The sequence below is a fragment of the Protopterus annectens genome, chromosome 8.part0 (assembly GCF_019279795.1).
Source record: "Protopterus annectens isolate FY-2018-M chromosome 8.part0, PAN1.0, whole genome shotgun sequence".
Lineage (NCBI taxonomy): Eukaryota > Metazoa > Chordata > Ceratodontiformes > Protopteridae > Protopterus > Protopterus annectens.
In genome coordinates, this window is record NC_056741.1 from 247423487 (window position 1) to 247447232 (window position 23746).

The window sequence follows — 23746 nt, forward strand, 5'->3', positions numbered from 1 at the left end:
CATGCCATGATGGCATAATTAAAGTAATAAACTAATTCTAACTACACTAAGCAATTGCTAGCATTTTTTGTATTTGTTTTATTCAACTTCTCAGAATGGTAGAATATTTTTGATTAATCTATTAACTGCATGAGTTTACTTGACATACATACATTTCTTCAGGGATATCACTAACTGGTTAAGTAACTCACAGAGAAGTACATAGTTTAGAAGTGACGGTTGTCAGACTCAAACCTTGATGTGCAGAATGAACATTACTGAGAGCTCATAGCCCTAACCTTCATTATTAAATTATCAGGCTAGGATGCTAAATTTAAAAAATAAACTGAAAAAAAACACCAAACAAAGAGAAAATACTAATTAATTAACAGAACTTCATGTTGCTATGAAGGAAAAGGACTAGGCAAACTGATATTTAGTGCTCTCATTCTTTATTCAGTAACCAAGAACTTCATTAGAAGTTGTAACAGTATGATCAAGAATCAGAGTGCATATATACTAGGCTATTGGCCCTGGGGCCTATATAAGCCTAGCCAAAAAGGTACCCTGGCTTTCGCCACCCAAGAAAATTATTTTCCTGTGCCCCCTGTTGAACAGAGCCCCAGAGGTGATCTCCGGGGTGAATTTCCTATTTCCCATCCAATCATCAAGATTTTTCTCTTCTTGAAGAGTGCTAATGAGGAGCTTTGTTTGATATAGATATGTAGTTTGTTCCAGAGTATGGGAAGTCTCTGGGACAGGAATGTCTTGTGAGGTACATACCAAAAGGGGCATTGTACTCTATAATGGGTCTAATGAGTGATGAGTAGAGGGCAACAATGACCTCTTTTTTCCTGGATGAGAAACCTTTTGTGATGAGGTATGCCACGTAGAAGGATTTCCTGACTACTATGGCGATGTGATTATCAAAGGAGAGACTACTGTCCATCTGTGTCCCAAGGTCTCTTATCACACTTTCAGTGTTAAGTAGACTACCACCTATGTGGTAGCTCATGGGTACAGAGTTTTTACCAAAGGCGATGACGATGCCCTTTTTGGCATTGAGCTTGAGGCCATGGTTTTGACACCAGGCATCTGTCTCAGTGAGGCCCTTTTGTAGGATGTCCACATCTTTAGGAGTTTTGATTATGGCTCCTAGTTTGCAGTAATCTGCGAACTTTGTTAGCCAAAGACCTTCTGTGTTAGTCTGTACTTCAGAAAAGTAGATACCAAACAGGAGAGGACCCAGGACTGTCACTGGTCTGAAGTCGGATTTGGAGTCTGCTACTTTCACAGTGTGGATTCTGTCAGTACGCCAGTTGGCAACCCATCTTATGACATAGGGATTTATACCTAGTTTAGTGAGTTTATCTATAATTCCAGAGTGGGGGATGGTGTCAAAAGCCTTGGCGAGATCTAGATAGGCTGTGTGAACCACTTTACCCTTGTCTATGGCTTTGGTGACTGCTTCAAAGAAGTCTATCAGGTTTAGGAGACATGATCTGCCTTTTACAAACCTGAACTGGGTGGAGTCCAGAGTTTGGAGATTATCAATGTCTTTGTTTATAAGTATCATGATGATACATTCCATGGCCTTGCAGACCAGACTCGTTAGGCTAATGGGGCGGTAGTTCCCGGGGTCCATGGTGGCTCCCCTTTATGGAGTGGGATAACCGTCACTGTGCTCCATTCAGTGGGTGCAAAGTTCTTGGCTTTGGAGAGTGTGGTTTTTACTTGTGCAGCCTTGATTACAGGAACTTTGCATTCTTCCAGTATAGAGATGGGCCCTATAGGGGGTAAGAGAGGGGTAAAGTTAGCACTGAACCTATCTGCCAGGATGTTGGCAGTATCAATTGGTTCTGTATATTTAGTGCTATTGTGCTGTAACTCAGAGCAGATCTGAGTGTTGCCATTGAGATTCTTGACATAGCTATAGAATGCGTTGTGGTTGCCTTTATAATCAGTGGCGATTTTGTTTTCATAACTAGCTTTGGAGGATTTTATGAGGGATCTCAGCTTCTTACTGAGGCTGACCAAGAAGTTCCTCCAGTCATGGAATTTTACTCTTTTCTGCAACAGTTGTTTCTGTTGTAGAGTTTGTTTATGGAAGGGGACCACCAGATTTGCTTCCTTTTTTGGAGGATAGCATCTTGGTTCTGTTAGGGATAGAACGATCCATGCACTCGTGTAAGTGCTTATAAAGTGCATTTGTGTAGGATTCAGCAGTTGTACCTCTATTGTCCGTCTGCATGTGTGTCGTGAAGTTTGCCACTTCTGTCTTAAGAAGCGTGAAGTTGGCTTTGGATACATTTTTTATGGTGGTTTCCCTAAGGGGGGTGGGGGCGGGATGTGGATGTCTAGGGTGATTAGCTTGTGGTCGGATCTGACCAGTGAGGAATTGACCTCTGGTGTGGAACACTGGTCATCCATGTTGGTAATGACCAGGTATAGGATATTGCTGCCCATGGTGGGAGTGTGGACAAGTTGATTCAAGGCAGTGGAATTTATGAATTTCAGAAAACTTTGAGCAAAAGAGTTGGTGCATGAGTAGTTTTCCCAGTTAATGGTGGAGTAGTTGAAATCACCCATTATGAGGGTGTTGGGTTGTACCCTAACATTTCCAGTGTATCAGGAAATGAGGAATGGGAATCCTGGGGCATGGTGGTGGATCTGTAGCAAGTTACAATTTGGATTGCGGTCTTGCCCAGAGTTAGTTGCACTTGGATAATCTCTGATGCATTATGCTGAGCAGCTAGCCTGTAGGTGTGGATATCCTTAATGAATATGGACACGCCTCCACCTTTAGTGTTTCGGTCCAGGTTAGGTGGCCGAAAGGTGTGGTATGAATTATAGCCTGGTAATGCAAGGATGCTCTCTGGAGCCTTGAACCAGGTCTCTGTCCAGATGTTGATGTTCTCCATTTTAAGGAGTGCAGTATGTTGGGCCTATAAATATGTAATTGCATGCTACACAAGCTTTGCATGCAAACACAACTGACAAATACACACAACTCAAAGTCTCCGTCTGTAACTAGAATTTTTTTTTACTCTCTTTTTACTTGTTATCTGAGGGAAGTCAAATAATTTATTTAGTGTCTCCCTGCATGCATGTGGGAGTTGATGGAATTCAAACTCAGGTCTCATTCTTCACAGCCTGAAACTGCTTTATTTCTTAATTTGCTATTTCAGGCCTCGTTTATTTATACAACTTGTGTCACATTTTGATTTGCTGCATGTGAGCAATGCTATTAAGTGAAAAGAAAAATCTATACTGCATCTTTATTGAAACCATTTCCTCCTCAAAATTAAGCTTTAGTTACTTATTGATGTCCTTAACTACTTGCTTCATATCTCATTTCTGTAATTCATGGCTGCAAATACTTCCCACTTTCATAGTTGTTCCTTAAGGATGCATATTGATACTTCCTGTTGGTAATAAATATACATCCTGCCACCTTTGTGCTCCTTGTGACCTCTTTTAGAATCTTATCTATTCCATGCTTGCTTTGGATTAATTAGGAAATAAAATGTCTGGAAATGGTGTGTCCCAGCGAGAAATAAAAGTTCTAACTTTAAGCCCCCCTCCACCCAACACATACACACACACACACACACACACACACACACACACACACACACACACACACACACACACACACACACACACACACATTCTGAGGATATCAGTTCATATAAAACTATTGAACGTTTTCATTTCATGTCTGCTTTCTAAACTTCTGTTTTTATTTATAAATAATAGTATGTGGTATAGGAAACAACTTGCATTCAGTGGGTCTGGTTTCATTATATAGATAATAGAAGCAAGAACAAAACAGAATATAATCCGTGGTAAAGCAGGATCAATCCAAAGCATAAACAATGATAAAAAAGACAGACTCTGCAACGTTGAAAAATTTTATTAAAATAATAAACAACAAAGCTTTCACATTAAAGAATCCTTCATTTGTTAATCTGAAAGCTTTGTTGTTTATTATTTTACTACAATTTTTCAGTGTTGCAACATTTGCCTTTTTTATTGTTGTTTACTACATAGATAATTCCAGTAATAACTTCAGACTACTCCTAGCAAACGTGTTATTTTCTACTTCCGTTAACTGTTCTTCTTTGACAAAATGTTGACAAAGCTTTCATCTTTTTAAAAATTTTTTATTGAAACATCTCAAACAGCAAAAAATGTGCTATTATCTTATAGTAGTAATATAGAGATGATATATATTTTAACTAATAACCATGATGAACTATGAAACATATGACATACAAATTTGATATCTATAAATTTAAAACCGATGAATTAATGAGCTAATAGATGAATTAAATGAATAGGAATACAAATTAATAACTTAAAACAAGATAACATGAGATGAAATTAAATAAAATAAAGAAAAAGAAAGAGGAAACGCAACACCGGATCCAGGTGGACAGTAGTCTCTCCTTTGATAGTCACATCGCCACAGTAGTCAGGAAGTCCTTCTACATGGCACACCTCATCATAAAAGGGTTCTCATTCAGGAAAAAAGAGGTCATTGTTCCCCTCTACTCGACACTCATTAGACCTATTATAGAGTACAATGGAATGTACCACACAAGAGATCTGCAGCAGCTGGAAAGGCCACAGAAGTACCTCACAAAGAAGATTACTGGCCTCAAACAAATGCCCTACACTGACTGCCTCAAAAAACTCCAGCTTTACTCCGTAGCATATCGCCTACTCTGAGGTGATCTCTGCCTAACATATAAAGCTATGTCAAACCCAGAGCTGTTGGACATGCTACACCTAAAGAAATCCCAATCCCTCTGAGCTACATGCTCTAGGGACCTAAACCTTTTCACCACAACAAACAGGACATGCTTGAGGGATAGATTCCTGTCCCAGAGACTTCCCATACTCTGGAACATGCTACCCATTTATGTCAAGCAAAGTCCTTCATTAGCACTCCAAGAAAAATCTTGATGAGTGGATGGGAAATAGGAAATACACTCCGGGGATCACTTGTGTCTCTGCTCAACAGTGGCACAGGAAAATAACTTTCTTGGGTGGCATAAGCCAGAGAACCTTGTTGGCTAGGCTTACGTAGGCCCTTGGGCCGATAGCCTAGTACCTACCTATGAACCTATGAACCTCATTTCATCAGATACTGTTGGTTTAATATAATGTGATGTGTTAAAGTTTGTTTACATTCTAATTCAATTCAAGCCAGCATGACATTCGTATGGTACCAATATGTATCTATAGAATTCAATGGATCTAAAGTGGAGCATGAGCTCATGGGCAGTGCATAGTGTTGATGAGAGGACAAGGTTTGTTTACTTAGTTTCAAATGGAAGCAAGTCACATTTCCTAATATGACTGAAAGGCTCTAGTTTATTTCTTTTCTGCATAATAGCTCATTTAGAATAATATAAATTCTGAAGTAGGTGCCAGCATTCTGAGATCTGAGGTTGATCTGTTATTTCCCAATGCCTAGTAATAGATTTCCCAGACATCACTAGTGTAATAAGTAGGATTCTGTGGGGAGAAATGTCTGGAAAAAAGCTAAATACATCTCATTATGTACCTCAGGGGGAAATGTGGCAACGGGAAAGCTCCAAATTATATGTTCCCAACTGGAGACTGGATCTTTCCCATGACATCTTCAGCACTGAGGTGGTGGTGAGTTTATATTTATATATCTAATCAGGGTTAGAAATAACTGATAGAGACATTTTCAAGAGAATAGTTTCCATCATGGGAAGTTTAAGATTCAGAAGGGGATCGTACTATAGATTTTAATTGAGCTTCTGTCAAATCATGCCTGTGATAGTCAGAAAATGCTTTTGTAAGGTCTTGTGGGGTGTAAAAAGTGTTGATAAATCCATACCTGTCATTTTTTTTCTTTGAGATCTCTGTGTTCATCATAGGTTCTACATACTGGATTAATGGATTTTCTAGGACTAACTGCATCTGGGGATGGGGATACAAAGCTGGGAATAATAACTTTATTTGCAGATAGTGCTGGTTTCTCATGAACAAAGCATTCTAAGATATATCTTAAGAGTAAAGCTTTCTGAGCCCAGATGAGGCAAGGAAGTCTCAATACTCCAGAAGACTTTGGTGTGTAGTAAATGTCCAAACGTCCTCTAGAGTTGTACGGAGACCATAAGAACTGTCTAATTTGCCTGTCTCAGTTTTGCAGTTGTACCAAGGGGAGTGTCATTGGTAGATTTTACAAAATATATAACAGCATAGGATACAAGGTCATTTAACTAAATGTAGCCTTACCTCAGATGGGAGGTTCCAACTGATCCATTCTGCCAAGGCTTCATGCGTAGCCTTGGGAATAAGAGCAACATTTGCATCTCTAGTTACCACTGGTGAAAAGCAAAACATAACACCAAGGTAATGGAGCAAGGAAGAATCAGATGAAAAGTGAAGGTCATTGAGATCTTCTTAAATAACTGAGGTTTGGGCATTAAGAGAGCTGACATAGTGCAACTGACCTTGTAGCCTGAACAGAAGCGACAGCCTGAGAGAAGCTCCCAACATTTTTTAATTAATATTTTTTTAATGAATGGATGGTGCAGTGTTGCAATGGTAGCATTGCTGTCACACAGCACGAGGTTCTCCTGTTCAATTCTTGGCTTGAGTGTCTTCTGTGTGGAGTCTGCATGTCCTCCCTGCATTCGTGTGTGTTTCCTCCGGGTGCTCCGGTTTCCTCTCACGTACAAAGACATGCATCTGGAGCATTTCTCCCCAGGCCTCCACTGAAAATTGGCTTTGTTCCAAGTCAGACTTTCCTGGTAAACAAATGTTAAAATTAAAATTAAATTAATAGAGTCGGACTGTCAAGAAGTAATGCTATGATATATATTTGCTACCTGAGTTGGAGATTGCTCTTGTATCTATAGCTGACCTGAGCACTGTAGTAATTGCTTCAATAGCCAGGAAAAAGAGCATAGAGGATAAGGGGAGCGTTGTTGCACCCTGTTTGTAATAGGGGTGTAGAGTAATAGGGTGCTCATTTTACTACTGTGATCATATTGCAATATACAGTCCACATAGCATCTAGAAAGTTTTCTGGGAAACAAAAGGTCTGAAGGACCCAGGACATATATTCCCATTTGACATTGTCCATTGCTTTTTTGCATCAACAGAAAGCAGGACTTTAGGATGGATAGAATGCTGAACCCTGTCGAACCACAGAGCTACTCTCAGTACGTTACAAGTAGCAGAACAACCTCTAATAAATCCAACCTGGTCAGGATGTATTAAAGCAGGCAGTAGCAATGTGATTCTGGCTGCCAATATTCCCATATAAATCTTGTCAACATTTAGCATGGAAATAGGCCTATAGTTTGAAGTATCAGTGAGATCTTTGTCCAGCTTGAGGACTTGGAGAATTGGAGAATTATAGATGTCTTCCAAGATGGACGTACTGGTTATCCTAATGAAGCTGTATAATGGGCATTCCACAAAAGACAAATTGGAGCTTGGGGAAGGGCCTTGTAGAATTCTGATGGAAACTGCCTGCCCCTGGACCTTTGTTAGTTTTCAACCTCTTAATAGATTGTAAGACTTCCACTTTACTAATGGGCTGTGATATCATTGTGGCTTACTTAAAGCTTAAATGGGGGGCGGGTGATGCTTAAAGATAGTAAAAAAGTTATCACCCATCTAGTTCCAGGGATTCTGGGGAGCCTCCATAAAGGCTGGTGAAATATTTTCAAAAATGTTCTAATAACTGGAGTTTAGAGGACATCAGTTGTGCACCTTCTACTCATCTTATTGGGTATGGAATTTTTTTCCTTGTCTTATATTTATATTTCCATGCTAACCAATAGGAAATAGAAGGTGGGTTCTAATAGTATTGGCGACAGAGCTTGTCCAATGCAATCTCTGTATTAATATGAATGATCTGTCGAAACTGCTTTTTTGGTTAAGATAGACCTTGGATTGTGGTGTGATCCTTTTATCTAGACCTTGCTCTGAGGTGATCTCTATACTGTTGATTGGAGCTTATCAAGCTCTTGGTTCCAAGAGATAAACATGGCAAAGGCCCAGGTTCATATACAGGCATGGGCATACTCCTTAAAAGAATTCCATACTAAGTGCAGGCCACAATATAAATCCTGATGACACTGCAGAAAGTCATTGTGATTTCCTGCAATATGCCTGGGAATTCTATTTTTTTAACATAGTGTATATATATATATATATATATATATATATATATATATATATATATATATATAGGGAAGGTATATCTTTAGTAAAATGGCACAGGCATGCTTCATGGTCTGAGTATGGACATTACATTATTTAGAGTTTCGGGTCCATTTCAAGTGAGTCATTGTCTATATAGATCTTATCTGTCCCACTAGAGGTGCCAAATTGGGAAGAGTAATGTGTGTAGTAAACATGGGTAGAGTTTTTAGGGGCTCCTATATCCATTAGTGACATATCTTTTGCCCAAGACCACAAGAATTAACTGTATGCAGATAGATGGGGTGATGGAGAGTGGACAAGTCTCAAAGATCAGTGATGCAACTGAAATCATCCATGAGAACCAGAAGACCCTTTGTGCTTTCCTGGACAAAAACTAAAAGTCTTCCTGCTGCTAAAATACCTATGGATGAATGGAAATGAATAGATACTAAGGCCAACACTTTCACTTGATATTGGATCACTGCACCTGACATTTCTTCCCCTGGCAAAGTGAAAGTATATAACAGTTGGATATTATAGCAATAACCCATGCCTGGGTGTGGGTCATGCTGGATTTACCCTCGGTTGGTGTGGTTTGGTCACGAGGGCAAAGCTTGAGTGGCCAAACAAAGCCAACCGTGGGTAAATCCAGAATTACTCACACCCAGAAGTGGGTTATTGCTATTATACAATGACATTATTTAAGAAAAAAAATAATTACTTTTCTTAAATAATGGCATTGTATAATGCCTCCTTGCTGCTCTTCCGCAGCTGTCTGGTATTCTGCGGCAGTTCTGATGTACTGCGCAAGCGTATGCCTACACAGTACATCAGAGCTGTGGGCAAAAGCAACGGAGAAAGCAAGATCTCTGTTGCTTTTTACAAACTGTTTCGCTATGTTAAATGGGTTTAACATAGTGAGACAGCTTTAAAAAAAAGCAACAGAGAATCTCCATTGCTTTTTTTAAAGCTGTCTCGGTATGCTAAACCCATTTAACCTAGCGAGACAGTTTTGAAAAAAGCAATGGCGAAAGCAAGATCTCCGTTGCTTTTATGTTAAACTCATTTAACATAGCGAGACAGTTTTAAAAAGCAACTGAGAATCTCCGTTGCTTTTTTTTAAAGCTGTCTCGCTATGTTAAACTCATTTAACAAAGCGAGACAGTGTGAAGCAATGGAGATCTTGCGTTCTCCGTTGCTGTAAAAAAAGAGTTATAGTAATGGAAAAAGTCCAGGTGACCGGACCTTTTTCCATTACTATAACTCTGATTTACAACGTGCACGCTGACCAATCAGCGTGCATGTTTCTGAATATTAATGGGGGGGGGGGGTCATTGTATAATTGCATATTTACAATAGTTTTACGATTAACCAGAAATGCCACTCCCTGTCCTTTGCCAGAGGTGTGTGCTAAATTAGAAAGCAAAGGATAACTCCTAGAAGTCAACTTCTTGAGTTTTGTTTTTGAAAGGTGCCATTCTTGCTCACATGCACAGGTGCAACATTTTGACAGAGGAGTTAATGCCATTCACATTTATTCTAAGAAGGCTTAACATGAGAGGTAGAAATGAAAGCATATATGTGGTGAGCCCCTGCCAAACAGTAAGGCATTAAATATCATTGGCTATGTCTAAAGAGGGAGAAAGTATATCTGCATTTAAAACATTTCAAGTAAAAAGAGCTTAATATAAAGATAAGCACAGTAAGAACAACAGTATGCAAAAACAGCATCAGGAGGAATGAAATGTCAGATGCAAAGCCATCAAATTCCCACAATGCTTTAACTATATGCAGACTAATGAGAATGGCCTTCAAGGCTATGAGGCTGCTATGAACCTCAAGGGTTTTCCACTGTCACCTATATTTGAAGTGGAGATTCCAATAAAAGCACATCAGTGTGTCGCTATCATTTACAGTGCTCATTTAGGGGATTAGTATGTACCCAGCATAGAGAACAATTTTCCTTCAGCAACATGAAAACTTGTGCATTGACTATTCCACAGCCATCCCGAAAGGTTAGTACTATAGTCAACAAATTTAGCCAATGAGAGCACCTCATTTCTTCATCTCACCATTCATTGGTGAAAAAATCAAATTAAGTGGCCAGGGTATCTAGTATTTAATTCTGTTACATAGATTTCACTCTTTTTGGGCCTGGTGAAGATGTACTTAATTCAGCTGCTGCCTGCCCTCTTTTAGTCGTAGCAAGGACTCTGTCCACATTTTCAGGCACTGAAATGTTAGCTTTATCCTGCAAGTACAATATTGCACTGTCAAGCTGTGAGAAGGCAAGTACAATGTTGTGGTGCATAACCCTCAGGCGAGCCAGGTAGGGAATTGTGCATTTTTCCCTTAGAGAATTAGTTAGAGGAGACAATTGCCTCCTACTTTGCAGCACCAGCTTATTGTAATCATTGTTAAATCTTATCCTTTGACCCATGTACTGAAGGTTCTGTTTTTAATAGGCAGTATGAAGAATTTTTTTCTTTTTGGGAAAAGGACAGAAAGCAAACTATGACTGGCCTTATTGGGCCACCAGACTTTGGAAGTGGCAGGAAGGCTATGTGTGTACTTTCAATGTAGATCTTCATGGATGAATCAAGTCCTAATGTAGTTGGTAGCCATGTCTGCAGGAAATGGGCCAGTTCTTTTTGTTCTACCCTTTTGGGCAATCCCGATATGTGAACATTTTTTCATCGGCCTCTGTTTTCCAGGTCATTTGTCCTTGTGTGCATGGGATGAGTGAACAATACTGGATATATTTGGTGCTTGGTTTCTGCCAAATGCAAAGTGATATCCTGCATCTTCTGTTTGACAGTGACTGTGCAACCTGCTACATTGTGTACCACTGACCTGATATCCTTAATTTAATTGGGAAAATAATTTTGAGAAGCTGCTGAAAAGGGTCACAGCTAGTGTGAGAGTTCAGCAGCTACATTCAGAGTTCTGGGCTGCTCATCTGGGGTGATAGTAGCATTTGTATTTCCAACTTGCGAATTAAGTCCCAAGATTTCCTCTATTTCTGCAAACAGTATCACCAGTATGTTCTTCTAGTGTTTCTCCGGGTTCAATTTTACTTTGCATGGTGATTTCGGTGGAGGCATATTTAGTTTGATTTTCCTGAACAAAATATTCATTTATGAATGGAGATGGTTTAAATTTGTAACTATAATTTTGCATTCCCCTGCAGAGCTTGTGTTCCCAATACAAGCGGAATTGGAAGCCCCCATTATTGAACTAAACATTATTTTATGTTTATTGGAGACAGGACCACTTGGTGCACCATATTTGCTTTTTTTTTTTTACTGCTGCAGCTTGACTCAAAAATTAATATATTGGCTGGTACTAAACTTGTGACCAGTTTTAGCTCTGTACATCCTTTAGACTTTATTGATCATCTTCCCATTTTCTGTCACATCCCTTTTGCCTAGTACAGAGTTTTAAAAAATGTGACTTTTCACATCAATTTCTAACTTTCTGATCATTACAAATGTGCCACCTCACATCTTCATTTTCAATACTTAAGAAATAAACAGCCAGTGAAAAATACAGCAGTTTAAATGTATTGAGTGAAAAGTCACTTTGTGCTAATTAAAAACTATGCAGTCTATAAAATATGTTGAAAAATTGAACACTCAGATTGCAGAATAGGTATCATGTATAGTTTATCAGATAATTGTAATGCATGCAAGCATATGACATGATTATCTTTTTTTAATATTTAAAAATTGAACAACTTGAAAAACGTGTGAAATTTTATGTTATTTATGTAGTTATTTTTGGACAAGTTGCTTAATTCAAACTTTCATAAATGTTTCAAAATCCAAATATTTCACAATCCAAGGTGACTTAAAAATGCATGTCATCATGTAAAATACCTCATCATAATGGATTCAACTATCGCTAGCACTGGGTGTAGCATACACTGTCTCAGTGATAAAAATAATTTTCAGATTTTTTAAGCAAATCATTTTACTGGTTTATAAGCCTAATGAGTAAAGAATTTACTGTCATAATTACTGACCATCTCATACAGAACAATGCTGTCATTTATACTTTTTACTTGGAGTTATACTTCAAGAAATAATCATATTAATTTATTGATTTGTAGTATGATGTTATGCCTTGATGTTACCTGAAAAGCTCAGAATGTAGAATTTACAGCATGTTGCAGACATAAGGTAGAATTTTCCTTTAGCTACTCTCCAGTGTCTCTTATCAACAAAGACACAGGAGACATCTAGATACTGGATTCATCCAAGTTTGGCTTTGACAAAGAAAGCCATGCTTACTGAATCTAGTGGACCTCTTTGAAAAGGTCACTAAGGTGATGGTTGGGGCAAAAATTTTGCATATTGCCTTAGATCTGGCTAAAGCATTTGACACAATATCCCACTCGGACATTGTCAACAATCTTTTGGAACTAGGGATAAACTCTCTTTATAACAAGCTGGATGGCTAGCTGGCTCACTGATAGGACCCATGAGGTTAGAATCAGCGAGGCCACCTCCACAAAGAGGCTAGTCAACAGTGGAGTCCCCCAGGACTCTGTGCTGGACCCACTCCTCTTTGGTATCTACTTCTTGAAAGTCAAATCCAATGTCAAAGGCCTTTGGCAGACCAAGTTTGCAGATGATTATAAACTGGGAGCAGTCATTAAATTCCCCCAAGATGAGAACACCCTTCAGGAAGGCCTAATACAGACAAGCACTTGTTGCCAAAGCCAAGGATTAAAACTCGGTACCAAGAAATGCATTATAGTACCTTTTGGAAATTATACCACCCTGGGTAATGCCATCATCAATAAAACACCCTTGAAACCTGATTCATCAGCCAGGGATTTGAGAACCCATGTAGATAATAACCTAGCCTTTGACCAACATGTGCCCAAGGTAGTAAGAAAATCCTTCTATGTTGCTCAACTTATAAGCAAGGGCATGGCACCTAGGTCCAGAAAGGTCATCATAGCATGGTACTTGGCCTCATCAGATCTATCATAGAGTGTAATGCCCCATTCAGTATGTACCTGACCAAACGCGTGCAGCAACTGTAACATCCGCTATGGTTCCTTACAAAAAGAATACAATGAGAAAACACAATGTCTTAAGCTGATTGCCACAAAACCCTGTCTCCTTACTCGATATCATACATACTTCTGAGTTAATTCTAAAAGGTGATCTTTGCCTGGCATACAAGGCATCCCTGGACCCTGTTTTGATTAACCATTTGCACAGCCAAAAAACAAGCAACATCAGATATACCACAATAAATCAATTAAATTTCACTTGTGACAAATTAGAACATGTTGGAGAGGGGTTCCCTATTAGAAGACCGAAGATGCATTCTTTCGAATGCATCTTGGTCGAACTCAAAAGATCGAAACAGCAAAAGATAAAAGCGTTTTTTAAGTGAATTCTTTCCCTGGGAAAGAATTTGCTTGGCTGCTTCGTTACTTTTCCATTTTTGGCACTGTAGTGCAGTCTCGGAGTTGGTATATTTAAGTAGGGGGGTGTGTGGGGTGAAGCTCTCCACTTACTGTAATGTTTAAAGTGCTTTTTTTTTTTTTTTGTTGGAACAGCAATTTTTTTCCTAAAACAGTGATTTTTTTTCCCTAGGAAAAAAATCGCTGTTCTGACAGTTCGAAATTGTAAGCTTTCACTTACATAGGGTTGATTAATCACCGTTCGCTTTTTTAAGCGTTTGGTGATGTCATATAGACCCGTTGGAGAGACAGATATGTTGCTCAGAGAATTCTCATTCTCTGAAACAGACCCCCCAGCAATTTATAGCAGAGTTACTGCCTATCTCTAAGAGCAACTTGGACTAATGGATGGATAACCGGAAATTCACCTCTGGTCTGGCTCCTCCATATCTGATGGACAGAGGCAGTCATTAAATCACCACCTATATGAATAAAATTTGTGGTCCCATTTGGGTTGCACAGTTAGGTTTATAAGGGCCCGAGTGGTTGTTAGTCTAGTATACACTTATGAAGGGAAATATCTATGTTGTTGCCTCTGTTGCACCCTGTGTGTGTACAGGAGTTTGGACACAGTCCCTGACAACAGAATGGTGCTTCACCAGCATCCTCAGTCTCCTCGTTGGCCCCAAATGTGAGTCAGATTCAGCCTGGGGAAGGCTAAGACAGGTCCAGTAGATCCAGTGAATGAAGAAAGGAGCTTGTGGCAGCTGATGGTCAGCTGTGGGGAGAAAAAATAAAATGTAAGTTTACTTAATGCTTAAACACTCATTAATAAAAACTCAAAAGTTTCTTACAGTTCTTATTATAGTTTTGGTCAAGCCATCTACACACCTCCAAAATAAGTCTCCAGTGCCCACAAATAGGTCCAAAAATAAACGTCTGAATTCGTTAATAATTTCAAAGGCCCTGGCCATATCTATGAAAAGACCTACTGGGATGTTCCCTTCATTCATGTTACAATAAATAAAATCTGTAGTCATTATGAGATCTCTGAAGGCATTTAAATAGTTACAAAAACAGTAGTTGGTTATACAGATGCTTTTCAAATATTTATGTAATAGGGCAGATAACTGAGATGGGTATTTCATTGTTTAGGTCTTTAGGAGTATATACTTTGAGTAGAGGAATGATGAAGGACTGCCTGAATTCATTAGAGATGGGTACAGTAGTCATGGAAAGGCTGAATATATGAGCAAATGATTTAGCTATCTTATCTGCTGCTACCTGTACTGTTAATTTTTAGTAGTAGGGGTTGGTTTGTTTGGCTATTTGAGAGAAGTGAGATGTTGGGGGTATAGTGTATGAAAGGTATTTGTGATATTAGATATGGAATTCTGTAAATGGCGTGCATAACATTTGGCAAAGTTAATGTTATTTCTAGTGAGAAGGTTGCTCTTGGAATGCTGGAAATGAGTTGAGGTTTCTGAGAGTTATTTTATTTCCCTCCAATATCTTTTTGGTATGGGAGAGTTTTGCTCTTGTTTTTGTCTCAGGTATGTGGCTTTTGTCATATTAGTGGTAATTCTTACTTGTATTCTAAGGATTAGAAAGGCTTGACAAAGTTGGGTGTGAAGTGTATCTTGTTTCCAGTCCTGCCAAAAAGCATCTCTTACTTTCATGTTATTCTTGATCTCAGCCAAGGACAAGCCTACACTTTAGGTCTTCATTTATTTAGGGGGGTAGTAAATCATGTAGGGGGGTATGTGTTTTTAAGAAAACATATAGTGCAGCTGAGGGATCAGTCAGATTATATGGGGGGAACTAGTCAAGAGAGTTAAACAGCATGTTGAGGTAAGGGAGTTTAGTACTTGGGAATACACATCCTGTAATTATATGTGGTTGTTTCCAAGTGGTTTGGAAAGACCAATAATATTTTTCTGGTGGGTGGTCACTTAGGCTATTTGAGAGTATTTCTGTATGAAGATATCTGTTGGTATATTGGTTAGTATTAAGTTGAGAGTTGAACTTTTGCCTGTATTTCTGCCCATTCTAGTAGCTGAGTTTATTAACCAGGTAAGGTAAAGCTGTTGCAACATTTTGTTAAGGAAAGTTACATCTTTCCTGGTGGCAGATACTGAAATCACCACAGAAGATGGTGATATTGTTGATACTTTTTGGGAACATGTTTTTTATGGTATCATGGACCAAAGCACTGATGAAGGGTGTGATGTATAATGGACCTGTGTCCTCCTAAGATGATCTGTAAAAGAACCTAGTTGGGGCTGTTGGCATTATTAGTTAGGGATTTAGTTACCTCAGTTATACTTATGAATGTAATCATTTTGATTAGCAGGAATGCACTTCCATCAGTTCTCAGTCCAGGTCTTTTATCACTGTAGATATAATAGTTATCCAGTATAAAAGCTGAAGGGTAAGTGTCATCTTGAAGCCAGGTTTCTGAAATATCCAGAGTTTGTGTGGGCTCTCAGATAATAGCTAAGATTGTAAGTTAAACCATATGTTTTTAGACTACACTAATTTAGTGTTGCATTTCTAAGGTATCTGTTTCTAGTTGGGTTAAATGGTATATTAAGGGTTTGAGAGTGTTGCTGAGATGGCCCTGGGCTGTATGTCACTGGTCACTTTAAGTTTAGGATCAGATAATACTAGAAAGAATATCTGTACACTTTATGTGAAAGTCTGCAAATATTTGTAGAAAAAATGTTTACACAAAGAAATGTTTTGGAAAGATATGTCATTTTGCTATTACATTCTAAGAATATAAACTTGATACCTATTTGGGTAAAGTGAGCTGGCGTAGTAAAGCTGTCTTTAATTTTGTGTAATGGAGTGGCTATGTATTTGTAGTTTATTGTGTGGCAAGTTAGAACTGCAGTAGTTGTAATGAAGATCATTATTCTTACCTGTGGAAGAGATACTGGGGGTCTTGCGGTCAATGTGATTGAGACTGTTATGTATCTATGTGTTTAGGGGAGTACAACAGTTTAAGAAAGAGACTTGGTAAATAAAAGGAAGGTGAAAAGTAAGTTATCAAGGAAGAGAAAGAGAATGCAAGTAGATTTATTAAGGAGTTATTTACATTTTTTGTTAGTATGAGGGGGCACTAGCTTGTAAACCGCATACGTTAGTAGGCTTTTCAAAGGAGATACGTCATTTGTGGGAGCTGGGGAAGTGGGAGCAGTCAATCCACCTCCTAGAGAATGACAGATGAGAGTGTGGTCAGTCTGCCTGTCAACTCAAATTGTCAGGATGAAATGAAGGAGTAACATGAGATTAGTCTGACACCTAGACTTTTAGGGGGAATGAAAGAGAAGTGAGAGGTTAGTCTAGCTGGCACTTAACGTTAGGAAGCAATGAAAGTAAAGATGAGGATCAAGTTAAAGATTGTGGGTCACTGTCAAATGTGTTACATGGACTAGTAGTCTTTTGATGGCAGGATAATCATTTTAGTAGCAAGGGGAGTGGGAGCAATCTGTCACCTAGAATGTTAGGATGGAATGAAAAAAGAGGAGAGTGGGGTGTCTATCTGCCACTTAGAATGTTAGGTAAGAAAGGTAAGGGGGATCAGCTAATGTGGTGCTCAGGGATCAGGAAGTGAGAGTAATCTACCTGCCATCTAGAGTATTATGAAATACAACAGAAGCAGAGTGAGGTCAACCTATGTATGAGACAGGCTGAACAGCGGTGATTGGAGTGATCAGTGAGAAATTTATTCTGATTGCTGCTTAAAATGTAAGGTATGGAGAGTCACAGACTGTAGTAGAGAGGTGGGGTCTGAAGCAGAAGTGGTAGGAGGAAAATTATGGGGATTTGACGTGCAAACTTATAGCAGCTGAAGAGTTAAGGTTATAGTGCTAGCTTGGAGTTAAATATTGGGTTGCTAGATAACTAATATCGGTGAAAGTGAGAGACTGTTTGTTAGAGGGTTTGAATAAAATTTACCATTCCAATTAGATTTGATTACAGTTTCAAGCTGATGGATTTCCTAGTTAGCAGCTTGGTTTTATGTCAAGTCACTGTACCACCACACCACAGTTCTGCCTGATGAGCACACAATATAAAAAATATGGATTTAAGAAATCTAACAGGTGACATTTTCACTGATTTGGCAAATGCATTTAATTCAGTCTTCCACTGATTGCTTTTAGATAAACTCCTCAAAAATTGGAACCAACCAAATTGTCTTGTGTAATTCACTAATTATCGTAAAAACACCTCAATTGAACTGGTCCGACAAACTCCCTTTAGACCTACAACTCACATTGCAAGGTGTGTTCAGGGTTCGAGTACTGAGTACTGCTTTTCTCTATATTTATTTCTTCCCTCAGGCTGGAGTAACCTGGGCTCTAGGCGAAACTCTGCACTGACGATTTGATATTATTCAAATCAAACTGCTCACCACAGGTCTTTAGTTCCATGCTTAGCCATGATCACAACATTACAAAAACTGTAGGATAAAGGGATGCTCTCTAGTTGATAAACATTTGCCTGACCTGTGTATAAAACTAAAGGGACTAAAACATTTTCACTACTGAAATCTTGCTATCTATATACATAGACAAGAGTTTCCAGTTTCTTTCTTTTTGTAGTATTGTTTTTTAGTCTCTTCCCACATATTCTTTGCTGCCATACCAGCATCCTTTTTAACCCATACACCTAAATACTTTATTGTAACATGTACCCATAAATATGGGTATCAATGAACCAATTCATGTGTAGTACACAGTTTACAGCTACAGCCTTTGTTTTGTCTTCATTAATGTTGTATCCCAAAAAATACCTGAAACTGTCTCTGAATGTTCCACAGTATTGAAATGTCATTTTCTGGCTTTATCAGGTACAAAATAATATCCTCTGCAAATAAAGCCAACTTTTCTTACATTACCATACCAATTATATGCCTGAATTTTTGAGTCCCTTATTTTCTTTGCCCGTGGTTCTACTGTAAGTATAATGCAAATAATAAAGGAGAAAGAGGACACCCCTGCCTGGTTCTTCTCTTCAGACACAACTTAACAGAGAGGACCCTCACACTTTGTTTTTATGCCTCCATTTCCTCATATATCTTCCTAAGTAATCCTATTACTATATCAGGGAATGTAAATACTTCCATTGTCCTATTCATAAAATCCTGGCTTACTCTGAAACCTAATTATTTTTCATGCACTACACCAGGTTGTGTTTTTATATATTCTCCTGGCAAGCTTCTTAAACCCATAAATAAATCAGCATATTCATATTAGATAGCAGTACTGTAGCTCTGTGAAGTATCTGTGATGTCGCTGTGGACTCTGTGATTGTGAGATTCATTCTATACATGTACATTACTAGCTTCTCATAAACCAAATAACCCAGAATATTAGATAACTTAATGACAATGATATGAAAAAAGTACTTAGTATTTCCAAAGTCACATCATCAGTTATTTAGCTAACTATGCCACTATTGGTAAGAATAAATGGTCAAAGTGCACAGGACTTTCTTTTCAAAACTATCGAACTTCAAAGACTTAAAGGAATCCTTAGACAAGTATTACATTCTGCACCTATGTCTACCTTAAGTTCAATATTCTGTGCAGTAAGGTTCAATATTTTCTTTCAACAATCCTACACACATTCTTGTCTTAGTGCTTCACAGACATTTTCAGACTTCTTGTATTAACACATTTCATTTCAATACTGACAGAAAACTGGGAATTATCATACTTCTGTTAAGCAACATGCACAGTTTGAACACATTTTTGCATTCACACATTTTAGACAAATATTCTTTTCAAATGCAGGCCTTCAGAACTAACAAAATGTAGGACAAAGCCTCTTTTCATTCTTACAGCCTTACATATTACATGAAACATGAATTAAAGTTCTGCAATCATGTTTCTGAATTCCATTTTGAATTATCACATGGCTCTATTCTTTGTGTCTGTTATTGCAGCAGCACATCCTGACATTACTTATCATGCTTTACTATTACTTTAGGTCACATTTGATCTAAAGTATTTGCAGAAACTTATGCTGTTGCAAAGAACACATTGCAAATAATAACAAATTCTTTCAAGTTTCCAGTTTTCTGGAAACTGTCTTTCTTGTGGAAAGATTTCTGGTGATCACTGTCAAAAGTATGTTTTCTACAGCTCACACTTCTGTACTTCCAAACACAGAATTCCTTTTCCAACTTTTGAAAGCCAATGTATTTCTTTTTGTCTGTAGATATTTCTTCATTTCTGACACCGTCACCATGGCAGATTAAAAGTCTAAATAAATAGCATAAACACTCTGTGCATGTGTGATTAACCTGCATGAGGTATATATATTCAGACTGAGACCTCACTAGAAGAACTGAGTGTTATATGACATGCAATTCACTGTGGATTCCTCAGTAACATTAACGTTACATGTCCCATAGCTAACATGGGATCCAATGTTCATTTCAAGACAGGTACGTTATAAATTCTAGTGCTTAATAAAACAAAACCATTGTAAAAAAGCAAAAGAGTACATCTGTGCGGCAAAGTGCTTCAGACCCCTCCAATAACAACGGCTAATCAGTCACTCTAGATTATATCATAGGACTTTCATTCAAAATAATGATAGTGAAAGTCTATCCATTGGAAAACTGACCCATCCAAGGTAGGACAACAGAACATCTCTGACACCAGCATGTACAATACAAACATAAGCAATTACCCCCAACAGTTAGCTGAAGAAATAATAAAAAAATGTCAGAAAAGCAGAGCTGTAATGTTGCTGTAGATTAACAATGGCATTCATACAAAACAGAAATTTTAATTCCAGTCATAAAACAATAAATAAGATATTCTGGTGCCTGTGTATGCAAGTGGAGATCCCAATGGCACATAGTAACTTTCAGCAACAGATGAAATGTAGCTTAAGCATACAGGTGAAAAAGTAAAAATCGCAACATAGCACAATGAAACATTCATCGAGCAGGTAAAGCTAATTACAGTTTGTAGCAGCAAGTCCAGCACAACTATAGAAATATTTCATATTTATTTAAGAAATGATGGTCAATTTTGACAGTTTAACTAGCATCTAGGAAAAATAACTATATTTATTAAAACAAATTGTGTCTATTGGCAGCAACCCCACTGCTTTTACAAAGCATTAGTGATACTGCACTCATACTGTGTGAGTGAAACACAACACTGGCAAATCAGGACACTGCATCAACACTGGGTTAGTCCTTGACAACCCCTTATCTTACCATCAAGGGAAAATAGGGAATCCTGGGCAGTAAACTTTCCAAATTTGCCATGAGTTTTTTTTTATGTGGATTGGGTATGCAGCAAGGTCAGGGTGCTAGCCTTTGTTTACAAATTCATTATTGCTACCCTGTTGGATCAATACTGTACCTCCAAACTGTGACATGGATTACCTCTTATGTCTTATACACTCTTATCAGTCCCTGCCCACAGTGATGAAGTAAACTGTCCTGAGATGCTGAACCCTCTCATTCCAATCAGGCACTAGCGACAATCTTTATTCATTCCTGCTTCTCGGGCAGACAGTAGTATTACAGTTCAAACTTGAACTATGACATCATTGATCTGGCATAAATACTTAAGTCTTTGTAAAATGTTTTTAGAAATAATACATTAAAGTGATGCCATTATGAATAAGGAATTTAAATTTCTTAAATCTCTAGGAAAAACTATGGTCCATGTTACACTCACTAGTTTATTTATTCCTCAGTGCCATAAATGTTATCTAAAAATACAGATTCTCTTTCAAAGTCTGACTTTTTCATTTGACTGTATTTCCAAAAACATTTGTGTGATTTTTTTTTTTTTTTTTTTACTTTTTGGATGTAAAATAGTTTTGTTTTCATTTCTCAGGGAGAATTTATATATGCCCTTAGAAAGTTTGAAAAGTGATATGTGTAAATCCTTTCATGTATTGATTTTCATACATTGATGAGCAATTTGATGAAATCTTTCTAGCTGAGTTATCTATGCATCTGCTCATAGACTTTTAAATTCTTGTATTGTTAGTAATTACACAATTATTTATCAATATTTCTTGACAATAGTGCAAAGTGATGTTTCTTTCCAATCCATTACTATATATCCAAATGCACGTTATGTTTTCTGTAACAGGTGGTTAATGTTTGGTAGCAGCTGTTTAGCTGCAGTTACATGTGTTCTCACACATTACCCACTGCAATGGGACTTTACATGTGTTCTCACACATTACCCACTGCAATGGGACTATACTGTCTTAGTGACTATTTAATTAAAAAAATAATGAATAAGAAATCATTTTGACTTTCACATAGGATAATCACTCTGATTATCACAATGTTTTAGTTATGTTAAGTGTGTTTACCTGAGACCATAAATAATATCTCTCATTTTAGATGATGTGGCAGGATCTCCCAGTCTTCTTATTTTGACACCCACACAGCAGGAGACAAACTCTGATGACACAATCACGTTACTCTGTCTGGTGACTGATACTTCCTCTCAGTGGAGTCCCATTCAGTGGAATATTTCAGGAGAAACCATGGAATCACTTGAAGATGCTGGAGTGTTTGACAAAGCTGGGTCCTTCAGTATCGGAAGTCAAGTTTCCATTCCACTGCAGACATGGAACAGCCCTGCTACCTTCTTTTGTCAAGTAAGATCTATTCATAATGGAGGACCAGAGGAAAAGATATTAAGTGACACAGGTATGAATTAAAGTTTTAATGTGTGACCTAAGAATGAGAAACTAAAATATAGATGGATACAGGTACGTAATGAAGCCTTGTTATAAGTAAGAAAATAATCGGATGTAAAATGCTGCAGATAAGTCCATTCATCTCTTCAGTTATTAATTCCTTCCTTTCTTCCTTTTTAATGACAGAAAAACAAATGTTCCATATCATCCATCTTCTGCAGATTTCATGGGCTTTTGCTATCCATTGGTTCATATAAACAGTGTTGTCATTATGTAGTCTACCCTGTGCTGGGTTGTAATAGGGCAAAGTGAATGGTCGACTGGGGGCAATAGGTCCAGGGGGCCCTATGACTAGTCATCTAGTACACTATTCTGCCTAAAGGTAACAGCATTACTTAAATCTGTTGTTATGCTCACCACACTGCTAACTCAGTTTAGTTATCTTGTGTGCTGAAAATAACAGACACAAGTCCTGGGTGCATATTATGGGTGCTCAAGCATATGTAGCTACTCACAGCATTATTTAAAAACTTTTTTTGCAGTCTTATTTAGATGTTTAGCTGTTTTTTTGGTCTTGTGTTGGATGCAGCAAGATAAGTATATTAAAAAAGAGAATTCTTATTCCAGTTGTTTTTAGCATTTCAGGTATTACTAAAAGATTACATATTTTTAAAGAGACTTGAACATAGGGATAGCCTTAGTAACTGTGGGGCCCAAATTAGGGCATGTGTGGGGGACCCCAAGCAATATCTCTCTCATCACCCATCCCTACCCCTCCACCTATGCCATATTCTCTAGGATTCCCACATCTCCTATACTCCTGCATCTATAAAGACACACAACAGTGCTGGAAAAAGAAACTCTCTTAAATGTAATGTTTTATGATTCAAGTGACCTGGCTAATCCATTCCAGGGTCATAGAAAGATCCAGAATGTATCCTGGCACTCAGTAGATGCAAAGCAAAGAAACTTATGCTGAGAAGTATGTGAACCCATCAGAGAACATGGAAGAAATGCAGTCTATTTCATACCTCTCAGCCCTCCCTGATTTTGCAGATTCTTTGATTTTTGCCCCACATCAAATGTTTAATTATGTGGAAAACAGCGGGCATTACAGTGAGGCAGTAATGCCAGACATTAGAGTTTTATAATTCTTAATGCTGCTTTTTTTAAGAGCATTAGGACAATGTTTAAAATTATCCTTGATTTTTGCTTTTATCCCTTCATTATTCTTGACTTTGTTGAAAAATCTTGAGCAAACACATTCTTTTACCTGCCTAAGCCTGTCAAGCTGCAGAGGAGCACATTCAAAGACGTTGATCTCATCATCATAATAACAGGCAGTTGTAGAATAAAGATGTAATCACAGATTTAATGCTGCAGTCAGATGTTCAGCCTTCCTCCATTGACACACATTTTTTCTTGTAAATAATGGGGGAGAAGT

General features: G+C 38.0%; 1 protein-coding gene across 1 annotated transcript in view; it reads left to right on the top strand.

Moving 5' to 3' along the window:
- LOC122808016 (immunoglobulin alpha-2 heavy chain-like) overlaps positions 1 to 23746 on the top strand; it is a 53891-nt gene that overhangs the window by 16289 nt on the left and 13856 nt on the right. The window contains exon 3 of the mRNA XM_044079009.1: positions 22001 to 22312. Within this exon, the coding sequence (XP_043934944.1) occupies positions 22001 to 22312 (312 nt within the window). The remainder of the gene's footprint in view (positions 1 to 22000; positions 22313 to 23746) is intronic.